A 20,736-nucleotide genomic window follows, 5' to 3' on the forward strand; every position below is an offset into this window, starting at 1 on the left:
TATGCCCCCCGAAAAGCCAGAATCCGAGAGCACTCAGGCTTAAGGGGAAGACAGAAGGAAGGTCCCAGGACCAATCCCCCCTCCCACTCAGAGCACTGAGATTCCAGCAGCAGCGGGAACATCTGGGCGGGCAAAGGTGCTGGTCTAAAGGGCAAATACATATACATGTGTGTGTGTATGTATACATATATATATATATATGTATATATATATACATATTTTTTAGTTCTGGTCATGTATATATATATATATCTGGTCGTGTATGTGTGTGTATATATATATATATATATATATATATATATATATATATATATATATATATATACATGACCAGAGCTAAAAAAAAGAGGTTAATACTAAAAGAAATGGGAAAAGAAACAAATGGGGGTAAATTTATATGTCACAAAAAAGATCATGGCAGGAGGGGGGAGAACATTGATACACCAGAAGGATAAAGAGGTTGGAGATAGGAAATACTCAACTCTTACATACTTTGAAACTGACCCAAAGAGGGAAGAACAATCCAATCCATTGGGGAAGAGAATAGATTTGCGCCCTATAGGGGAGTAGAAGGATAAAAAACAGACTTGTGGGGAAGGAAGCAGTATAAGGGAGGGAGAGGGTGGGGGGGAAATTTTTAAAAGACTACAGGGGAAAATAAGGGAGGGAATAAGAAGGGAAGGGGGTAGAAAGGGAAGTAAAATAAGGGGGGAAGTAAGGGGACTGACTATAAACAAACATTGGTATAGAAGGAAATAGTGAAAGAAGAAAAGGCAGGACCAGGAGTAGAAATCAAAATGCTGGGAAATACACAGCTAGTAATTATAACTCTGAATGTGAATGGAATGAACTCACCCATAAAACACAAGCGAATAGCAGAGTGGATTAGAATCCAAAACCCTACCATAAGAAACACACATGAGGAAGGTAGATACGCATAGGGTGAAAGTAAGAGGATGGAGCCAAATATATTGGTCATCAACTGATAAAAAGAAGGCAGGAGTAGCAATCATGATATCGAACAAAGCCAAAGTAAAAATAAATCTAGTTAAAAGAGATAGGGAAGGTAATTACATCCTGATAAAAGGCAGTATAGACAACAAGGAAATATCTGTACTCAATATGTATGCACCAAATGGCAGAGCATCCAAATTTCTAAAGGAGAAACTAGAGGAGCTCAAGGATGAAATAGATAGAAAAACTATACTAGTGGGAGATCTGAAACTTCCCCTATCCAAACTAGATAAATCAAATAAAAAAATAAATAAGAGGTGAGAGAACCAAATGAAATCTTAGAAAAATTAGAGTTAATAGACATATGGAAAAAAACAAATAGGGACAAAAAGGAATACACCTTTTCAGCAGCACATGGTACATTCACAAAAATTGACCATGTATTAGGGCACAAAATCATTGCAAACAAGTACAAACGGGCAGAAATAATAAATGCAACCTTCTCAGACCACAATGCAATAAAAATAATAATTAGTAAGGGTACATGGAGAGATAAATCAAAAATTAATTGGAAATTAAACAATATGATTCTCCAAAACTGGCTAAAGAACAAATAGTAGAAACAATTAATAACTTCATTGAAGACAATGACAGTGGTGAGATATCCCTTCAAAACCTATGGGATGCAGCCAAAGCAGTAATCGGGGAAATTTATATCCTTGAGTTCATATTAAGAAGGGCAGAGGTCAATGAATTGGGCATGCAAATTAAAAAACTAGAAAGTGAACAAATTAAAAATCCTCAGATGAAGACTAAATTAGAAATCCTAAAAATCAAAGGAGAAATTAATAAAATTGAAAGTGAAAGAACTATTGATTTAATCATAATAAATAAGCCTAGAAGCTGGTACTTTGAAAAAACAAAATAGACAAAGTACTAGTCAGTCTAATTAAAAAAAGGAAAGAAAAAAACCAAATTGACAGTATCCAAGATGAAAAGGGAGACCTCACCTCTAATGAAGAGGAAATCAAGGCAGTCATTAAAAAACTACTATGCCCAATTATATGGCAACAAATATGGCAATCTAAGTGATATGGATGAATACTTACAAAAATATAAATTGCCTAGACTAAAAGAACAAGAAATAAATTACCTAAACAACCCCATATCAGAAAAAGAAATTGAACAAGCCATCAAAGAACTCCCTAAGAAAAAATCCCCAGGTCCAGATGGATTCACAAATGAATTCTATCAAACATTCAAAGAACAGCTAACCCCAATATTATATAAACCATTTGTTATGGTTTTCTCTAATTCAGTAAAAAAGTTTTTTGGTAGTTCAATGGGTATGGCACTAAATAGATAAGTTTGGGTAGGAGGGTCATTTTTATTATGTTAGCTCATCCCATCCATGAGCAATCAATGTTTTTTCCAATTGTTTAGATCTAGTTTTAATTGTGTGGAGAGTGTTTTGTAGTTGTGTTCATATAGTTCCTGTGTTTGTCTCAGCAGATAGATTCCTAAGTATTTTATTTTTTCTCAGATGACTTTAAATGGAATTTCTCTTTCTAATTCTTGCTGCTGAACTGGGTTGGAGATATATAGGAATGCTGATGACTTATGCGGGTTTATTTTGTATCCTGCAACTTTGCTAAAGTTGTTGATTATTTAGATTAGCTTTTTGGTTGATTCCCTAAGATTCTTTGAATTAGTCATCATATCATCCGCAAAGAGTGACAACTTGGTCTCCTCATTGCCAATTTTAATACCTTCAATTTCTTTTTCTTCTCTAATTGCTACTGCTAGTGTTTCTAGTACAATATTAAATAATAAAGGTGATAATGGGCATCCTTGTTTGATTCCTGATCTTATTGGGAAGGCTTCAAGTTTATCCCCATTGAAAATGATGTTTGCTGATGGTTTTAGATATATACTGTTTATTATTTTTAGGAAAAGCCCTTCTATTCCTATACTTTCTAGTGTTTTCAATAGGAATGGGTGTTGTATTTTGTCAAAGGCTTTTTCTGCATCTATTGAGATAATCATGTGATTTTTGTTGGTTTGCTTGTTTATATGGTCAATTATGCAGATGGTGTTGGTGATGGAATACTATTGTGCTAAAAGGAATAATAAAGTGGAGGAATTCCATGGGAACTGGAACAACCTCCAGAAAGTGATGCAGAGTGAGAGGAGCAGAACCAGGAGAACATTGTACACAGAGACTGATACACTGTGGTACAATCAAACATAATGGACTTCTCCATTAATGGCTTTACAATGTCCCTGAACAATCTGCAGGGATCTATGAGAAAAAAAAACTATCCTCAAGCAGACGACACACTGAGGGAGTAAAAACACCGAGGAAAAGCAACTGCTTGACTACAGAGGTTGAGGGGACACGATGGAGGAGAGATGCTAAATGAGCACCCTAATGCAAATACCAACAATAAGGAAATGAGTTCAGAGCAAGGACACATGTGATACCCAGAGAAATCGCACTTGGCTAGGGGAGGGGTGGCAGGGGGCGAGGGGGAGGAAAAGAAAACGATCTCTATTCCCAATGAATAATGTATGAAAATAGCCAAATAAAATAATGTTTTAAAAACTAAAAAAAGTATGGGTGGGGCAGCTGGGTGGCTCAGTGGATTGAGAATCAGGCCTAGAGATGGTAGGTCCTAGGTTCAAATCTGGCCTCCAACACTTCCTATCTGTGTGACCCTGGCCAAGTCACTTAACCTCCATTGCCTAGCCCTTACCACTCTTCTGCCTTAGAACCAATTCACAGTATTGATTCTAAGATAGAAGGTAAGGGTTTAAAAAAAAGTATCAGGATTTATCTAGAGTTGGAAGGAACCTCATAGGTCAACTAGACCAACCCCCTCACTTTACAAATGATGAAACTAAGGTCAGGGGGGAAAGGTCACTTGAACAAGTACACTGAAACCCAGGAAAACAAAGGTTAAGTGATTTGCCCAAGATCACACAGTATAAGTGTCAAACATGAGCCAAATCTTCTTGACTTTGGGTCCAGCATTTTGTCAATTGAGCCATTTAACTCAAAAACAATCTCTACATATTAGAATAATGGGTCAAGTCTAATAAACTCAAGTTAAAGAGATGTAAATGTAAAAGTTTACATTAGAATTATAAATATCAACTTTGCAAATCTAGTAGTAAGAAGGCATGGCTCATTCCCCAAATGACAAATGGTCAAGAGGATATAAACAAGCAGTTTACAGATGAAGAAATCAAAACTATCTAATCATATTAAAAAGTTCTCTAAATTACCACTGATTAGAGAAATGCAAATTAAAACAACTCTGAAGTACCACCCTATCAGATTGGTTAATATGACAAAGAAAATAAATGCTGGAGGAGATGTGGAAAAAGTGACACTAATGCACTGTTGGTAGAATTGTGAACTGATCCAATCATGCTGGAGAGCCATTTGGAACTATGCCCAAAGAGTTAGACCAGCAATACCACTACTAGGTCTATATACCAAAAGAGATTTTAAAAAAAGAGAAGGATTTATATGTGCAAAATTATTTATAGCAGCTCTTTTTGTGGTGGCAAAGAGTCAGAAATTAAGGAGATGTTAATCAATTAATGAATGGCTGAACAAGCTGTGGTATATAATTGTAATGGAATACTATTGTTCTCTAAGAAATGAACAGGATGCTTTCAGAAAAATCTGGGAAAATATGGAAATATGTTTTGAGTAATAATAAATGTATAACCTAATGAAATTGCTTGTCAGCTCTGGGGTGGGAGAGGAAAAGGGGAGTGAGACAACATGAATCATAATTTTGGAACCCATGTAAATTCATTATTGGAACAAACTAAAGATAAAAGAAAAAAAAAAAGAAAAACCTGGGAGGACTTATATGAACTGATACAAAGTGAAAGGAGCAGAACCAAGAGATCACTGTACACAGTCACAGAAATATTGTAAGAGCAATCCAAGTGAATTGCAAAGGACTTATAAAAAATTCTACTACCTATCTCCAGAGAAAGAATTGATGGACTCTGAATGCAGAATAAAGCACGTTTATTTATTTATTTTTAGCTCTGTTTTCTTTTATGACATGGCTAATGCAGAAATAGTTTTCATGTGGCTGCTTATGTATAATCTATATCGAATTGCTTGCCTTCTCAAGAAGAGAAAAGAGAGAATTTGGAACTCAAAATGTTTTTACCTGAATGTTAACAAAATATTACTACATGTAATACATGGGAAAAAATGTAAAAATTTTGCCCCAAAAAGAAGACATGGCTTAATAATAACTCCTTGAACTATTTCCATTTCCCTAAAAATGATCTGGTAGAATATGAACAAACTATTACAGAAGGAAGCAGAAGGAAGTTTAGAAGGGCACACTGACAGAGCAGAATCAGTACTATCATGTCAAATTGAACACACTTTAAAATACATATATACTGTAATATAGTTAATATTTAATGTGCTTTAAAATAAAATATTTATAAAATAAATTTAATACACATTAATAATAAGCCATCTATTTAAAATTATATAAAAATCATAACTTCATGTTCAGTCTTCTTTTCATGCTATTCTTTGAATACTGAAATGTTTCTATTTGTGGATGCTTATCCATTTCAAAATTTAAAAAGAAATTAAAAAGAAAGAGATCTAAGAATTTTAATGGAGCTCCATATGAACACCACATTCTGACCAAAAAAGGTTATGCTACTCTGGGATGCATTAAAAGAGGCACAGGGTCCAAACACCATACCCTTCCCCAACCAAACTACTTCTAAAGAACTACATTTCTGATATCACATATTTATATTTCATGTTTAATTCTATGCACCACATTTTAGGAAAGACATAGACAAGCTGGAATGTGACCAAAAGATGACAACAGGGAGAGTGAGAGGTCTGAAAAACATGTCACTCTCAGACTTGTTGAAGGGATCAGGATGGTTTACCTAAAGAAGATTAGGGGGAATAGGTTGTCACAGAGTAGACAACGATCTCTTCTGGCCATCAAAAGGATGAACTAGAAACAATTCGTTGACATTGTAACCGTGAAGATTTAGCTCTGATGTCAGAACAAGCTTCCCAATCATTAGAGCTATCCAAAAATGGAATGAGTTACCTCGGAAGGCAATTGAATCTTCATGTAGAATCTGGATGATGATTTGTTAAGAACGTTGTAAAAGAGATTCTTGCTATGGCAAGGATCAGATTAGACATTTCCTGATGTCTTCTCCAGCTCTTAGATTCTGCCTAAAAACATTCCAAGTTAATATTCTCTAGTTGCTCTGTCTCTCTGTCTCTCTCCTGTAGACTGTAGCATCCCAAGCATATTCACATCTATGAAATATAAATGACTGTATGATTACTGTGTCTCCAAGCATAAGGTTATACCAATGAGGTTTGTGAATGTAACCTTGAACTGGCCATGTGGCCCTTGGCTAAGACAAACTCATTAACATGCTCGGACTCAATTCCCGGGAAAGCACGGTTTCCCATCTACAAGCCCAAAGGTGTTCCCTCTACCTTGCCACCCAATTTTGATTGTCTATACTTTGTGATGTGGGTAGTACTACGTGCTTGGGAGTAACGCCCAAGCAGGGCAGGAATAAATTCAGAGGCAAACCCATGAACTTCCTCTTGGCCTTTCTCCCCTTCCATGGAGCTCCACTTGGCTCCTTGATGACTGTCTCTCTCTCCTCTTGACCTTCTCCTTCCCCGAGGCTGTAACCATCTCGGCCTGCATTTCCTATCTTAATCTCCTCATCCACCTCGAGTTCCTTTGTACTCATACTCTCCTATCAAAGGGAGTATCATAGGGATTGCCTGCCCTATTCAAACACTGACTTGTCCATGTCTTTCATTTCCACCCTGGCTCTCGGTTCCTACCTCTCCTCGGGTCCCATCACAAAGGTGAGCCCCTTCCCTTGTGGGACCCTGCTGGTCAGGGAAGTCCATTAAGGAAAACCCCACATAGACAGATCTCTCTCATTGTATTTTACAATCTATTCCTCTCATTTTACTACAAAGCATAATGAAAACAGCCTTTCAAGCCTTTCATAATGAATACAATTCTTTCAAGCTTATAAAAACATTTTTTTAAATGCAAGTTAAAAGGAATGACGTCCCTCCTTCTCAACTAGAAGATTATCATCACCCCAGTCCATTCAATATTCCTTAGAAACAAAGGCATGGCATTTCATAAATGAAGAGTCTTTGACTCTGTCAAGAAAGAATGTTTTAAATCTAGTCTTCCTGCTTGATATCATCAGTGACAGTTCCCCTCTCCTCCCACACATACCCTATCTCCCTGTCTCTCCTCCTCCTTTCCATTTTACTTACAAGGACCATAGGTATTCCCAGGGACACAACAACAGAATTTCAGAGATTCTGAGAAATCACTGCTAAAAATGTGAATTTATCCAGGATATCAGAATCCACATCCCTATTTTGAACAAATTGCTAAGGATCACATTCACACATGCATGAATGGTTTGCATGTCAATTTAATATCTGTCCAAAAAGCAATTACCACATTCTCAGTCCTGGTTCAGCACTTTTCTCTGAATCAAAATGCCACTCATGAAATTTTCAAATCCATTTCTTGTACATTCCTGTTCTTTAGGAAGATCTCATTAAAATTCTAGGAAAAGAGTCAGTCTTTAAAGGGAGTGGGAAAGGCATTGATTTGGGAAGCCATTTAAGATCTCTCAGCCTTAGTTCTGTTAACTTTAAAGTAATGGAGTTTGGACTTCTGAAACTGCATAGATGTCAGGGGGTCCATGATTTTGAATGAGGAAAAAAATCATTTTTTGAGCCAACCTTCCTTTGTAAATCTATATATAATTTTGTACTAGACTGTCAAGAAAGACAAAGCATCCTTGGATCAAATTATCTCTAAGGTTCATTTCAGCTCAGAAACTATACGCTCTGATCCTAAAATGTTCCATTGCTTGGCTTATTCTTAATCCAACAAACAAATATTAATAGATAATTTTCTTTGTGATACTAAATGTGGGTATAAATATTCACATAGGTAATCTTCAAAGGAGAGGAAAAACTACTGGGTACTATGGTTCATACTATTTTCTAGGGAAATTGTGAACCTGGCAGAGATGTTAACAGACTAAAAAAAGGAGAGGGAACAGCTTGAGAAGAAAACTAGCATTCATGTCCATGAAATGCACAGTGTAAATAATTAATACAGCTTATTGCCTGGGAAGTGTCTTCTAATTCCACAGATCAGAAATGTCTTGAAACATCTGCTTCTAACTTTAAAAATGGACAAGGATAAAAAACTCATTAAAATTCATGCTGATTATTTACAAGTGAAGAAACAAAAATAATTTGCCTTTTTCTTTTTTTTTCTCCAAATTATTTCAAAACCTGGGTACCCAATAGGAGACTAAAGCATATGACTCATTTAGGATGTATGAAATTCAGGGGCATGCCAAACCACCTGGGGTACACAGTGCCTAGTTCTCTCCATCTGGCCCTACATGTTGCAAAATGAGACAGACTAAGATCCCTTCACAGGGTACTCCCAGGGAACAGATAGTGGGCCTGAGGGGACAAAAAAAAAAGAAAAGAAAGGAACCACATTCAGTCTATTTTCAATAAGCCTAAAGAAGCCTTCCTTATCTAGAATCTATCTAGTGTCTATTACCCTTAGCAAAGAAAAAAACTTGATAAAACATAGTGATAATTTCCTATCTGTGATTCTTTCACCTTCAGTAGAGAATCAAATGATAGGGTCAAGGACCATTTTGCATTTTCCTTTGTTTCATCAACAGGTTGTCCTCAACAACTTACCCTAAAACAAGCCACACAGGAAAAGAATTCTCACTGCCCAGAATGTGACATTCCGAAGAAACCAGAGATCTCATCTACCAAGATTGTTATATAATTAATGATCATAGAACTCAACAGTCTCTAAAGAGGTAAAATTAGAGATTGCCCAATGGTCAATGGAAAATGTGAAGATTAATTTAACTTAATTTAATTTAACTTAACTCTCCCCTACCCATTTTTAGATTTAATCACCAGAAGCTTATATACCCCACTTACACTTGAGTGGAGGAGGTCTGTGATCCATGTGTGCGAAAGTGGATGACAAATCAGAATCGACTGACTGTCCCCGGGCAGTCCTAAGCAAAGCTTTAGCTGTAACTGGTACATGTAAAATGGAAGGAAGTCACAGGAAGTGATGAAAAGAAATGGTCTTTAAAAATGCCAAGAACTTCCTGTGAAGGGAACTCTCTTTCGATCTTTTACCTTCAACTTGACTTTGGAGGAGCTCTGACTGAGGATCTTGGACTGCTTCTACTTTCCTTAAAACTACCACGTGGAGTAAGTGAAAAAAGCTGACTCCTTTCCTGGATTTTTCTGAAGAGATTAGCCTCAGGAGAGGCCTCCCCTTGAGAGACACTTCATGCATCCCCAGGTCCTCAGCTCAAGGCTGAGGCCCCTCCAGCTAAGGATCAATTAGCCCTACCTGGGTTGAACCAGGGGCCAGAGCAAAATATTTATGCTTACTACAGTGCATAGGCTAGATATCTTACTCTATCCTCTCTTTGATTTTCTTACATTCACTCTTCCTATATTTTATAAATAAATTGTTAAAATAAATCTCTTTGGAATTTGACTAAATTCCTGGTGACCCTACTCCTAAATAATCTAGTCCAACCTTTTATATTAACCCCTTACATTTCTACCCCTTACAAAAGGAAGAGAATGGACAGTTTCCAACATATTACAAATCAGGAGCCACAAAAGGAAATCAGTATAAACCTTGTCATCAAGAAAATACATGAGGGAAAGCAAAAATAAGTTGGTCATATGGTAAGAACAAAAGATAATATTGGGCTATCCCCTGGACTCCCAATGCCCCAATTCTTTGCCAGTCAAACAAAGTCAAGAAAGGCTCCTAGCATGGCAGGTAAACAACCTGAAGCAAACTTAACAGACATGACAAAAAGTTATGCAAGATGTTTAAGCATGGATGGTCAAATCAATATTTCCAAATCATTCTTCCATGATTCCTTTCTGTCTCTAGAATTTAAAAAACCCTGATGTTTACAAGACCTTTAGATCCCTTCATAATATAGCTACACTCTATCTTTTCTGGTACATTATTCTCTTTCCTACATTCCTACTAACATAACCTCCTGCTATTTCCTGGTACAGGATATTCCATCTCCCATCTTCTAGAAAAATTCACCAATTCCTTCTCAAGTTTTTCAAAGTCACCCATTTTTATTTGTTCAGAGATATCTCCTTAAGTGAAGCAGCCCTTTGCTGTACCCCTATGATAAAAGAAGGTAACAAAATGAGATCATTTTTATAAAATACTTAGCACAACACCTGGCACACAGGAGGAGCTTAATAAATGCTTACTCCTTTCTTCTTCCCATCAACAAAGTACATATGATTGTTAAAATTACGTGCATGTATAAAACATGTATATGCATAAAACTTAATGACTAAGCATTAAATTATCACAAATGGGCAGAAAGTTCCAGAAACTCTAGATTTTTGACATTTTGACTGGAGAAAATTGAGATCCAAATTTGTAGTAGCAAGGGAGGGCTTTTTTTTTTTTAACCCTTACCTTCCATATTAAAATCAATACTGTGTACTGTATTGGTACCAAGGCAGAAGAGCATAAGGGCTGGGCAATGAGGGTTAAGTGACTTGCCCAGAGTCAGACAGACAGAAAGTATATGAGACTAAATTTAAACTCAGGATCTCCTTTTTATGGGTCTGGCTCTCTATCCACTAAGTCACCTCTTAGAAGAGCCTTTTTAAAAAGTGAACCATTTTATTTTCAAAAGAGGATTTGACTTCTCTCCTTCCGGCTGCCTCCCCTAAACTAAAAGTAAGAAAAACTAAACTCCTATAAAAACATGTACATAATAACAAATTTCCACATAAGTTTTCCAAAGCTATTTGTTCCAAACTATCTCCCTCCCTTCCTCCCTCCCCCATTCTGGAGCTGGCAAGCAATTCAATTTGGGTTATACATGTATATGAACAGGTAGAGTCAAGCAAAGCAAATTCCCATTTTAACTATATCCAGAAAAATCTATCTCAATCTGTAATCTGAGTCCATTGCCTCTATCAAGAAAGAATGTCTATAATTTTGATGGTTAAGGAAAGGAGTATGAGGTTATCACAGCTTCTTTTTCTAATGTATTTTTTTTTATTTAGGACTAATCCATTAACTTCTTTTGAAATAATATGGCTCAAGCAAAGTATTTTCCCCCCTCTCATCTTTTAGGAGAGATGAGGGAACATGGAAGAAAGAGAAATGAAGAATTTGCAGTATAAAAAGATAACACTAATTTTATAGGAACAATATGAAAAAGTTTATAACCCTCTAACTTTCTCTAACCAAAAATCCCCAGGGGTATGATTTTTTTTATTGAAATTGAAAAAAATTGAAAAATGAAAAAATGTAATATGAATGATACTTTTTTCTTCTTAAGGAAAATATTTAGGGACAGCTGGGTGATTCAGAGGATAGAGTACCAGGCCTAAAGTTGGGAGGATCTGTATTCAAATCAGGCCTTAGACACTTCCTAGTTGCCTAGCCCTAATTTCTCATCTGCCCTGGAACTGATATTTGCATCTATTCTAAGTCAGAAGGTAAAGGTGGAAAAAATGATAGGAAGAAATAAAATGATACTTACTATTTTGTATACTAATTTTCCCAATAAATGATAAGCCCCCAAAGGGAAAGCACTCTTAAAAAAAAACAAACAAAGAATGTCTGTTCACAGGAGGCTTAGGTAGCATAAGGAGGAGCACTGGAAGTAAGTTTCATCAGGAGTCTGGAATTATGGTCTGTCATTATTTTGATCTGATTCCCACATCTAGTATATTTCTCTTTCGACAACACCAAGAGGGAGGAAGCAATTTCCCTCTTTATCCTAAATTGTTTTAGATCCCATACAGTTGCCCCTCCACAGGATTTATAATCCCAGGAAAATCTCCTTTTCAAGTTTATCTCTACATAATGCCTACTAGGCTTGATGACTTGCTTTGTTGATATGCCAAATAACCTCATCACTTTCCCCTTAATACATAGGCCTTCATTCCAAAGTCCTTTAAAAATCAAGCATAAACCACCTCCTCTGCTATAGGGAAGGTGTGAGAAACAGAATCTCTTCTCAAGATGTTTTGTACATAATAAACACATGATAGATGTCTGCTGACTTGAATTGAAGGTGGCCCTTCAAATTAGTCTTAAAAATAAGCTGTCTATTCCCAGCACAGATTAAGTTTCAGAGAAAATTTGAACAGAGGCCAGAATAGGGGAAAATGGCTCCCATCCCCAACCCCTTATTATCACTAGCTGAATGAAGTCTCTATGGTATGTGTCCTTTGTTTTATTTGAAGGCAACTCCCAGAATACCATAATCTCCCATGTTCAAGCATACAAAAATGTATTCCAAAGGAAAAACATAAAAGATGGTTCAAAAGGCCAACTTCGTTCTATTGCTACCTCCAATCTATGTGACTTTCAGGAAGTCCCTTAATGTCCCTGAGTCACTGAGAACTTTCCTTCTCTGCCAAATACCTGAATGGAGACAGAAAGAGAGATAAGATTTTTCATCTTGTATACTCATCAATTAGCTCTGCACTTAGCATACTAAATCCTTAATAAATGCTTTTCATTCATTCATTTATAATCTCCATCCCCGGAGAAATAATTACATCGTATAAAGTTTAACTCCAAGCATATTGCTATCAATTGTTAGGTTTTTTGAGGTCCTTAGATGGTAAGAGAGTCTACCCACAGTTTCAACAGCAAAGACAATCTAAAATGTAAATATTTTTTTAAATCAATAGTAATAGGGACAGCTAGGTGGCTCAGTGGATTGAGAGCAATGCCTAGACATGAAAGGTCTTGGGTTCAAATTTGACCTTGGACATTCTTAGCAGTGTAAGCCTGGGCAAGTCACTTAAACCCCATTGCCTACATCTTACCACACTTCTGCCTCAGAATCAATACACAGTATTATTCTAAGACAGAGAGTAAGGGTTTTAAAAAATAAAATAAAAGCAAGAGTGACAAAAAAAAAGAGTAACACCTTTCCTAGAATCCCAGTTGAACTTTATTTTAGAGCTGGAGAAAACAAAAGTGGCAAATGACCTGAAACACAACCTATTAGAAATGAGATTAATTCACAATCATTCATTCTAGTACATCATTAAAGGGAATAGATCCATCAGATTTCTGGGAAGAAGACTTGACTCCAAATGCTGCCTCGGACACTGTGGGTCCCTGGACAAGTCACTAAACTTGAGTTTCCTCACCTACAAAGTAGATATAAAAATAGCACCTATCTCACAACACTGTTTTGGGAATATATATAGCACTTCAAATGTTAGCTTTTATTTTTATGATTTGCTCCAAAACATCAGGTTACTAGATTCTCTATGAATAATGCCCCATGAGGCAAAATTTCCCAAATAAAATACAGTATTAATGTCTGTACAAGTCTTCCAAATCCAAATGAATTCAATGTTCCATTTCAAACATCTCTTATGGGCTAGGTACTATATTAGATTTGAGGGATCCAAAGAATGGGAAAAGAAAGACAGTCTCTGCCTTGAAGAGCTCACAGTCTAATGGGGGAAATGTATACTATATATAGGATAAATAGGAGATAAGGCACTAGAATTAAGAGGGATCAGAAAGACACTAGAGTGACTGGGAAGGCACTAGAACAAAAAAAAATGGGGAAAATACCAGTGCAACTCGAGAGTGAGCAAAATGTCCCCTAATTAGTATCAGATATCAATATAAGGAACATATTTCCCCTATGTGATTGAAAGAATATGACAGAGTCACTTTAGAATGCAAAAAAAAAAAGTCAGTGAATTTCATTTCCAGCAGATTGCATTCCCTAGGGAAATGAGCATAAATGTGTCAGGATAGAGAATAATATCCAAATAGTGGATGAAAAAATATGTATATTAAGAACTGAGAAGGTCAACTGATTCAGTGACTACTCTTCAGAAATTATTTTCCTCACAAAATAAACAGACTAATAAGTATATTAAAAGTGACCTACCAAGAATGATGAGCCCTGGAAGACACAAGTACCTGTGGGATAAAGACAAAACAAAGAATTAAAAGGTAGATATTACACTGCATCAACACAGAATACAAAGAATTTATGTATCTATAGGAAACTTCTCTGGAGACATGCCTTCTGACTAGCTACTATTTACACACATTTTGATCCCTGCAAAAATTGCCATTAAAACTCATTTTTCACATTTTTCAACAAGTTTATTTATAATTTCATACTACAAATATACTATAAAATTTCCCCTGTATTAATTCAGAGACACTGCCAAGATGCTGGCTCCCAACCTACTTGCCAGCCTCATACCTCATTATTTGTGCACAAGAATACTCCTCTGGAAACCAGCTATTTAATAGACTCTCCATCCCCTAATTGTATCTTTAGCTTTATCCATCCTGTGGCTTTGATAAGGCCATTGCCACAGCCTAAAATGGCCTCCCTTGCCTCCAGCTCAAGTATAGTCCCCTGCCTCCATTCCCCACTAAAAGGTCACTGGCATTCTCCTCTAAATTCAATCATTAATTGATGATTACTCACAGCTCCTTGTGGTATCTCATATCAATATTCCCCAGGCATGTCTTTTCTCTGCAGCTATAAAATCAGCATCTTGAGTGCATGGCCCATAATCATAAAAGAATAGAAGTGGCATAATGGATGAAAGTATTGGATGTGGAGTCAGAAAGACCTATGGTCAAATCTGGTCTCATACATTTACTAGCTGGGTGTCCCTGGGAAAGTCACTTTACTTCTCCCTCCCTCAATTTCCTCATCTGTAAAATGGGAAGAATAATAACTACTACTCAGAATGACTTGAGGACAAAATAAGACATTTTTGTAAATCACTTAGCAAACTTAAACCATTTAAATGCTAACTTTATTATTGTTATTATATTGTGAATTTTAAAAGTCTCCATCTTGGTCTAGCACCCAAAAATTGTGCACACCCACACTACACGGGCATGTGCTAGTCAATGACAAATCAGAAATAACTAACTGCCCACCTGGGCTGTCCTAAGCCAAGCTAGAGCCAACCATTGGATTTGTGAGACACAGGAAGTGAGGTAGGGAACAGCCTCTGGAATTCGCTCACTTCCTGTGGAGAGAGGGAGACAGGGGTTGGTGTGAAGAGCTTGGACAGAGAGGACGCCAGCAGACAGCTTTCCTTCAGAGCGGTCACGTGAGTTAAGGACTGATTCTTTCCACCTGGGCCCTTTGGGCCTAAAACTCTCTCTGCCTTGGTCAGAGGTTGAGTAGCCCCTTTCCCTTTTCTCTTCTCTCCTTCTCTCCCTCTCCTTTCCCTACTCCCAGTGTGATTAAACCTCCATAAACTCCATTCTGACTTGAGTGTTTCATTTTAGGAATTTCATAAGTAAATTCCTTGGCGGCCATTGTTCAATATTACATAAATCCTGTAGCCACATTTGTAACCATTACAATATTATAACCTCTCCCAGAAGCCTAAAATTTCTACCATTACAATATACTCCTTCGTATTTCATTGCAGTGCCTACCAAAGAGACTTATGCTAAATAAATATTTTAAATACATTTTACTGATGTCTTTTGACTATTTCAAAGTCTTCTCCCACACACCTATCCCTTAGTTTTAACTCTCCCTTGTGACAAAGGGAAAAAAAAAACAAAAGCATCCCAGCTGGACATGGGATTATGCCCATAATCCCAACTATAAGAGAGGCTGTCAATGACATATCTCTGGAGTGAAGGAGTTCTGAGCTGCACATGGGCTATGCCAACTGGGTGTCTGTGCTTAATTTGGCTTCAGTGTGGTGAGTGCTGCTATCATGTTATCTAAGGAAGGACAAAATGGGCTCATATCAGAAACAAAGTAGGTCAGAGCTCCCATGCCAATCAGGAGTGGGACTAGGCAGATGAAGAAACTGAGATCTGAGGCCACCCAGGCAATAAGGGACAGAGTTGGGATGCAGATCTAACTCCTGACAACAGAATCTCGGGAAATTCTCCACTATGTCAAATGGCTTCCATGTCACAAAAGAAATTCATTATGTATTATGTGCATTTACCTCATACCAGAACCCAATTTACCTTTGGATTGAAAAAGAAAAAAAGAAAGAAAAAAGTATCTCTTAAATACGTAAAGGAATGTAAATATATTCAAAAGAAACAATCATTCATGTTCATACATTTTCTTAGTACATTTGCACTAGCCTCATAATTGGTCTTCCCTCTCCAATCCAATCCCCAGAGCTATTTAACTAATATATATTTTTTAAACCTTTCCTTCTGCCTCAGTATCAGTTCTAGGACAGAAGAGCAACAAGTGACTTGTCCCTAACCCCAGGCCAGGTGCTCTATCCACTGTGCTATGCCCCATAACTAATATTTCTAAAGCACGAATCTGACTTCATGACTCTCCTGTTGCAGAATTTCCAGTGGCTCCCTATTTATTGACCTTAAGATAAAATATAAGCACTTCTGTTTGGCATTTATGAATCCAACCTGTCTCCAAGCACATTGCATATTACTTACCCTCACACACTACATTCCAAAGAAAAAGTCGACTTGCTCTTCCCAGTATGGGAGACAGCAGCTCCCATTTCAATGACCTATGCATGGAGTGAACTTTCTCTTCATCTCCCATCATCTCGTAGAAAACTAGCCTCTTTCAAGACTCAGCTCAAATACTCTTTCCTACAAGAAGCCTATCCTTATTTATCTCACCCACCCCTTCAATTGTTAGCACACTCTTAGTGACTGGCACATAGCAGACTTACTGACTTGACCCTCGCCACTCACTTAACATAGTGGGGAGATAAATATATATGTCCTCATTTTTGTACATGTGCCTCATTCCTCCTTCCTCACTCTGCATAAGACATGAGTTCTTTGAGGACATAAAATGTTTCATCTAAAACCTAATTTCCTCTTCCTTGATAAGTCTTTCAGGATATTACCTAAATCACATAAAACATTTATCATGATTCCAATAAAGATTCAGGGCAGAAAAAAGCCTCTCCCCGATAGTTTCTAACTTGTTAACATAAAGAATCTATTGGAGTTCAGCCAAAAAGCTTGTGGGAGGAAAGAGGAATCTGTCTTCCCAGCATTCCATGAACTCAGAGGGGCTTTATTGACTTATAGAGAGGGTTAACTAATCTAAGCGCCTTTGACATTGACCTTGGGAAAGGCCTGTGAAGAGGAGCCAAGAAAGAGAGATGGGAAGGATAAGAAGCCTTGACATTGGTAGATGTGGGGAGAATGATGGTACTTGGGAGTCAGAAAAGTATCCCAGATGGACTCTATATGCTGAACTCTGCTACTGTGAGTTTTACACATTATCACCAATCACTATAGCTTCCTAATGACAGCAGAGAGCCACAAAAGAACCATGGACATGCTCCAAGAACCATCTGAGATGATGGAATGGAACTGAAGTCTCAACTAAGATATTTCCCCTTGTGCTTTCCAGAGAGCTGAGATCCTCTGATCACTTCATTCATGTGCCCCATTTACTCTCTCATTTTGTTTTTTCCCTCACTACAAAATTGAATCAAGATGCTCCACTCCTACAGCAACAGACTGTGGTTACTTTTAGACTTACTTTAGGCTACTTTCTGCCCTATTTTATGTTACTATAGTGTTTTTCTCAGTACCTAACCAATCCTGCTCACTTGAATGATGATGGTTGGATCAGAAATAGAGGGAAAGGTCACGTAAGGAGATAGAGGATTTATAAGCTTAATTTGTAAATTGGCTGGGAGATCAAGTCATATATTTCACTTTAGAGTAAAATGTAATAGCGGGGCAGAACTAGGTTGGCTTAGTGAATAGAGCCAGGCCTGGAAACAGGAGGTCTTAGACCCAAATCTAGCATCAGACACTTCCTCACTGGATGACCCTGGACAAGTCACTTAACCCCCATTGCCTAGCCCTTACCATTCTTCTTCATTAGAACTAATACTGATCCTAATTAGAACTAATATTGATCCTAAGATAGAAGTTTTAAGAAAAGAAAAAGAGGAGAGTTTCAAATAGAGAGCTCTGTAAAGATAATAAGGGTATGAAATTCAAGAGCCATTACCCTAAAGCAAATAATCTTTCCATGAGCTATTCAGTATATACTTTTTACACAAGGTAGTGTCTTCATGGGATGCTGAAGTTTCCCCTAAGATCTGCTGCATACTTTTGCCAAACTTTCCTCTGCAGTCAAGATTTTCCTTCAATGTAACAATCATATTTAGGCATATCCATCTCAATAGAGATCTATGAAGCAACAGTGGTACCAGTATAGAAGTAACCTCTCACTCCATTCTTGGTGACTCCACTTTATTCATCACTTAACAAGAAACTGTTTAGATGAGTAGTATAGCTATCTACACTACTTAAAGCAATTTTGTAGCTTCACTTGAGATGAACAACAAGTTATAAAATTGGCATTAAACCCATTTCAACAGGTAGAAAAACAGAAATTCATAGGATCATCAATTCAGAACTAGAAAAAAAAACAACCAAGTTGATGATCAGAGGTGACATATATTAAGGGTAAAATTCGGGTTGATTTTTATGGTGGTTTAATTACAATAGAAGGAAAGAATTAAGAAGAAGAGAAAGAGAAGGGAATCGGGCTGCTCCAGCCAGGTCTGAGCCAAGCAAAAGGTTAGAAGCCTCGGCCAAGGGAAAGGGGAGTCAGTCTTATCACTCACCATGTGACCATCTAAAAGCAAACAGTCTGAGGAGCTTCTCCAGGCTTGAGTTCCAAGGCCAAGTCTGCCAAAGCTCCCAATGCCACCCAGAGAGTCCAGAGAAAGGAAGTGACGCAAAATATATAGTTAGTTCTTTACATCACTTCCTGCATCTCACATGTACCAATGGTACCTTAAACTTGGCTTAGGGTAGAGCCCAGGGGGTCTGTCAGTTGTTTCTGATTTGTCACTTGCTAGCACATGTCAGTCACAGGCCATCCTCTCCCACAATCAATCATTAAGTGAGGATACATTAAGTGAGGATACATACATTGCTAAAATTCTAAAGACTAAGCAGGATGGAGTAGACCTAAAATTCACACATATTACAAGTGGTCACAAAGGTAGGAATTAGCAGAATATGGTGAAGGCACTATCGTAATACTTCATGCACAATCAGAATAGGCTAATTTTTCCTTAAGAGATATTGAAATCACCTTCAAGACTTGATTAGCTCTAGGGAATAAAGATAGCCACTGAGAGCACTTCTTAGTCACTTGAACACAAAACAACCATGAGGAATGCTAGGCATGTTTTGATACTTAGCTGGTAGGCAATTCAAACAATGAAAACCCTCTCAGCCAAAGCAATGGGGAAATGTCTTTGTTACCTATCCTTGTTGAATGTCTTCCTGCTACAGCTAAGTAAATCTCCTTTTGTTACTGTTGAATGACCAAGAAATGTCTTGTTTTGTTTAAATATCAAAACTCAACTACCAGAGCACTGACCTGGGACAACCCTGTGGCATGGGTGCTATTTTACAGTGGAAGTAAAAATCTCAAAAATGTGACTTTTTCAAGGTCACACAGTAGTATCAGGAGTAAATTTGAAAGGATCTCCTTGTTTCAAGTCCAATACTACTTCAAACAATTAGAAGTATCTTAAAAGAAAATAGGCTGCCTTGGTAGGTAGTAAGCTCTCTACCTGGAGGTATTGGAGTACAGATTGACAGTGACAATGTCATGGTCTAGATTCTTTTTTTCAGAAAGGCTTTGCAATTCTATCATTCCATGATCTCTCAGATGAGATCATTCCCAGCATTCATTTTCTCTCCAGAGAGATTTCCAAAACATATTAGGAAAGAGAAATATAATTCTAGAAGATCCCAATTTGAACCCAAAAAGATTATGCAATGGATAGAGTGCTGAACCTGGTGTCAGGAAGACTCATCTAAATGAGTTCTAATCTGGTCTCAGACATCTATGAGCTCTGTGACCTGTGCCTGGGCAAGTCATTTAATCTTTTGGCCTCAGTTTCTTCATCTGTAAAATGAGTTGAAGAAGGAAATGGCAAACCACTCCAGTATCTTTGCCAAGAAAACACCAAATGGAGTTACAAAGAGTCAACATAACTGAACAACAACAAAATACAAAACAGGCACACTCAAAGTATTTAATGTTGTTGGACTGGGTTTTTATAGGGCCCTCTGTGGTGCAGAGAAAACAGCACTGAATTTAGAGACTTCAAAGATCTGGCTTTAAATCTATTTCTGCCACCTATCACCATGTAACTTTGAACAAGTCATTTCTCTCTAAGCCTCAGTTTCCCCATCTGTAAAATGAGGAAAACCAATTCTTGCACAATCCATCCCACATCTTTGATAATAAATAATCGCTAGCATTGACATAGCACTTACTATATGCCAGACATTTGGGCTTCATTTGATCTTCACAACCATCCTGACAAGGTACTATTATTCTCATTTTACAGAAGAAACTAAGATGAACAAAGGTTCTTGTTCCTGTCTTAACTTGTCTTGGGTCACACACATAGTAAGTGTCTAAGGCTGAATTTGAATTCAAGGCAGTTAGGGCTATATAAATGTTAGATAATGATGATGTTAATAGTTTTATCACTGTAGCCAAAGAAAAAAAGGCTGACACAGTGGAAGCATTGGGCTTACAGATGGAAATCACCTTGGAGATAAATTAGTCCAACCCCAACATTTTGCAGATACTGTT

At 37.3% G+C, this 20,736-nt stretch overlaps 1 protein-coding gene across 4 annotated transcripts in view; it reads right to left on the bottom strand.

Moving 5' to 3' along the window:
* FRAS1 (Fraser extracellular matrix complex subunit 1) overlaps positions 1-20,736 on the bottom strand; it is a 637,413-nt gene that overhangs the window by 612,914 nt on the left and 3,763 nt on the right. For all 4 annotated transcript variants that reach the window (XM_056803248.1, XM_016423079.2, XM_007495970.3 and 1 more), the window contains exon 2: positions 14,038-14,069. In XM_056803248.1, coding sequence (XP_056659226.1) covers positions 14,038-14,069 — 32 coding nt within the window. The remainder of the gene's footprint in view (positions 1-14,037; positions 14,070-20,736) is intronic.

This window comes from Monodelphis domestica, chromosome 6, assembly GCF_027887165.1.
Source record: "Monodelphis domestica isolate mMonDom1 chromosome 6, mMonDom1.pri, whole genome shotgun sequence".
Classification (NCBI taxonomy): Eukaryota; Metazoa; Chordata; class Mammalia; order Didelphimorphia; family Didelphidae; genus Monodelphis; species Monodelphis domestica.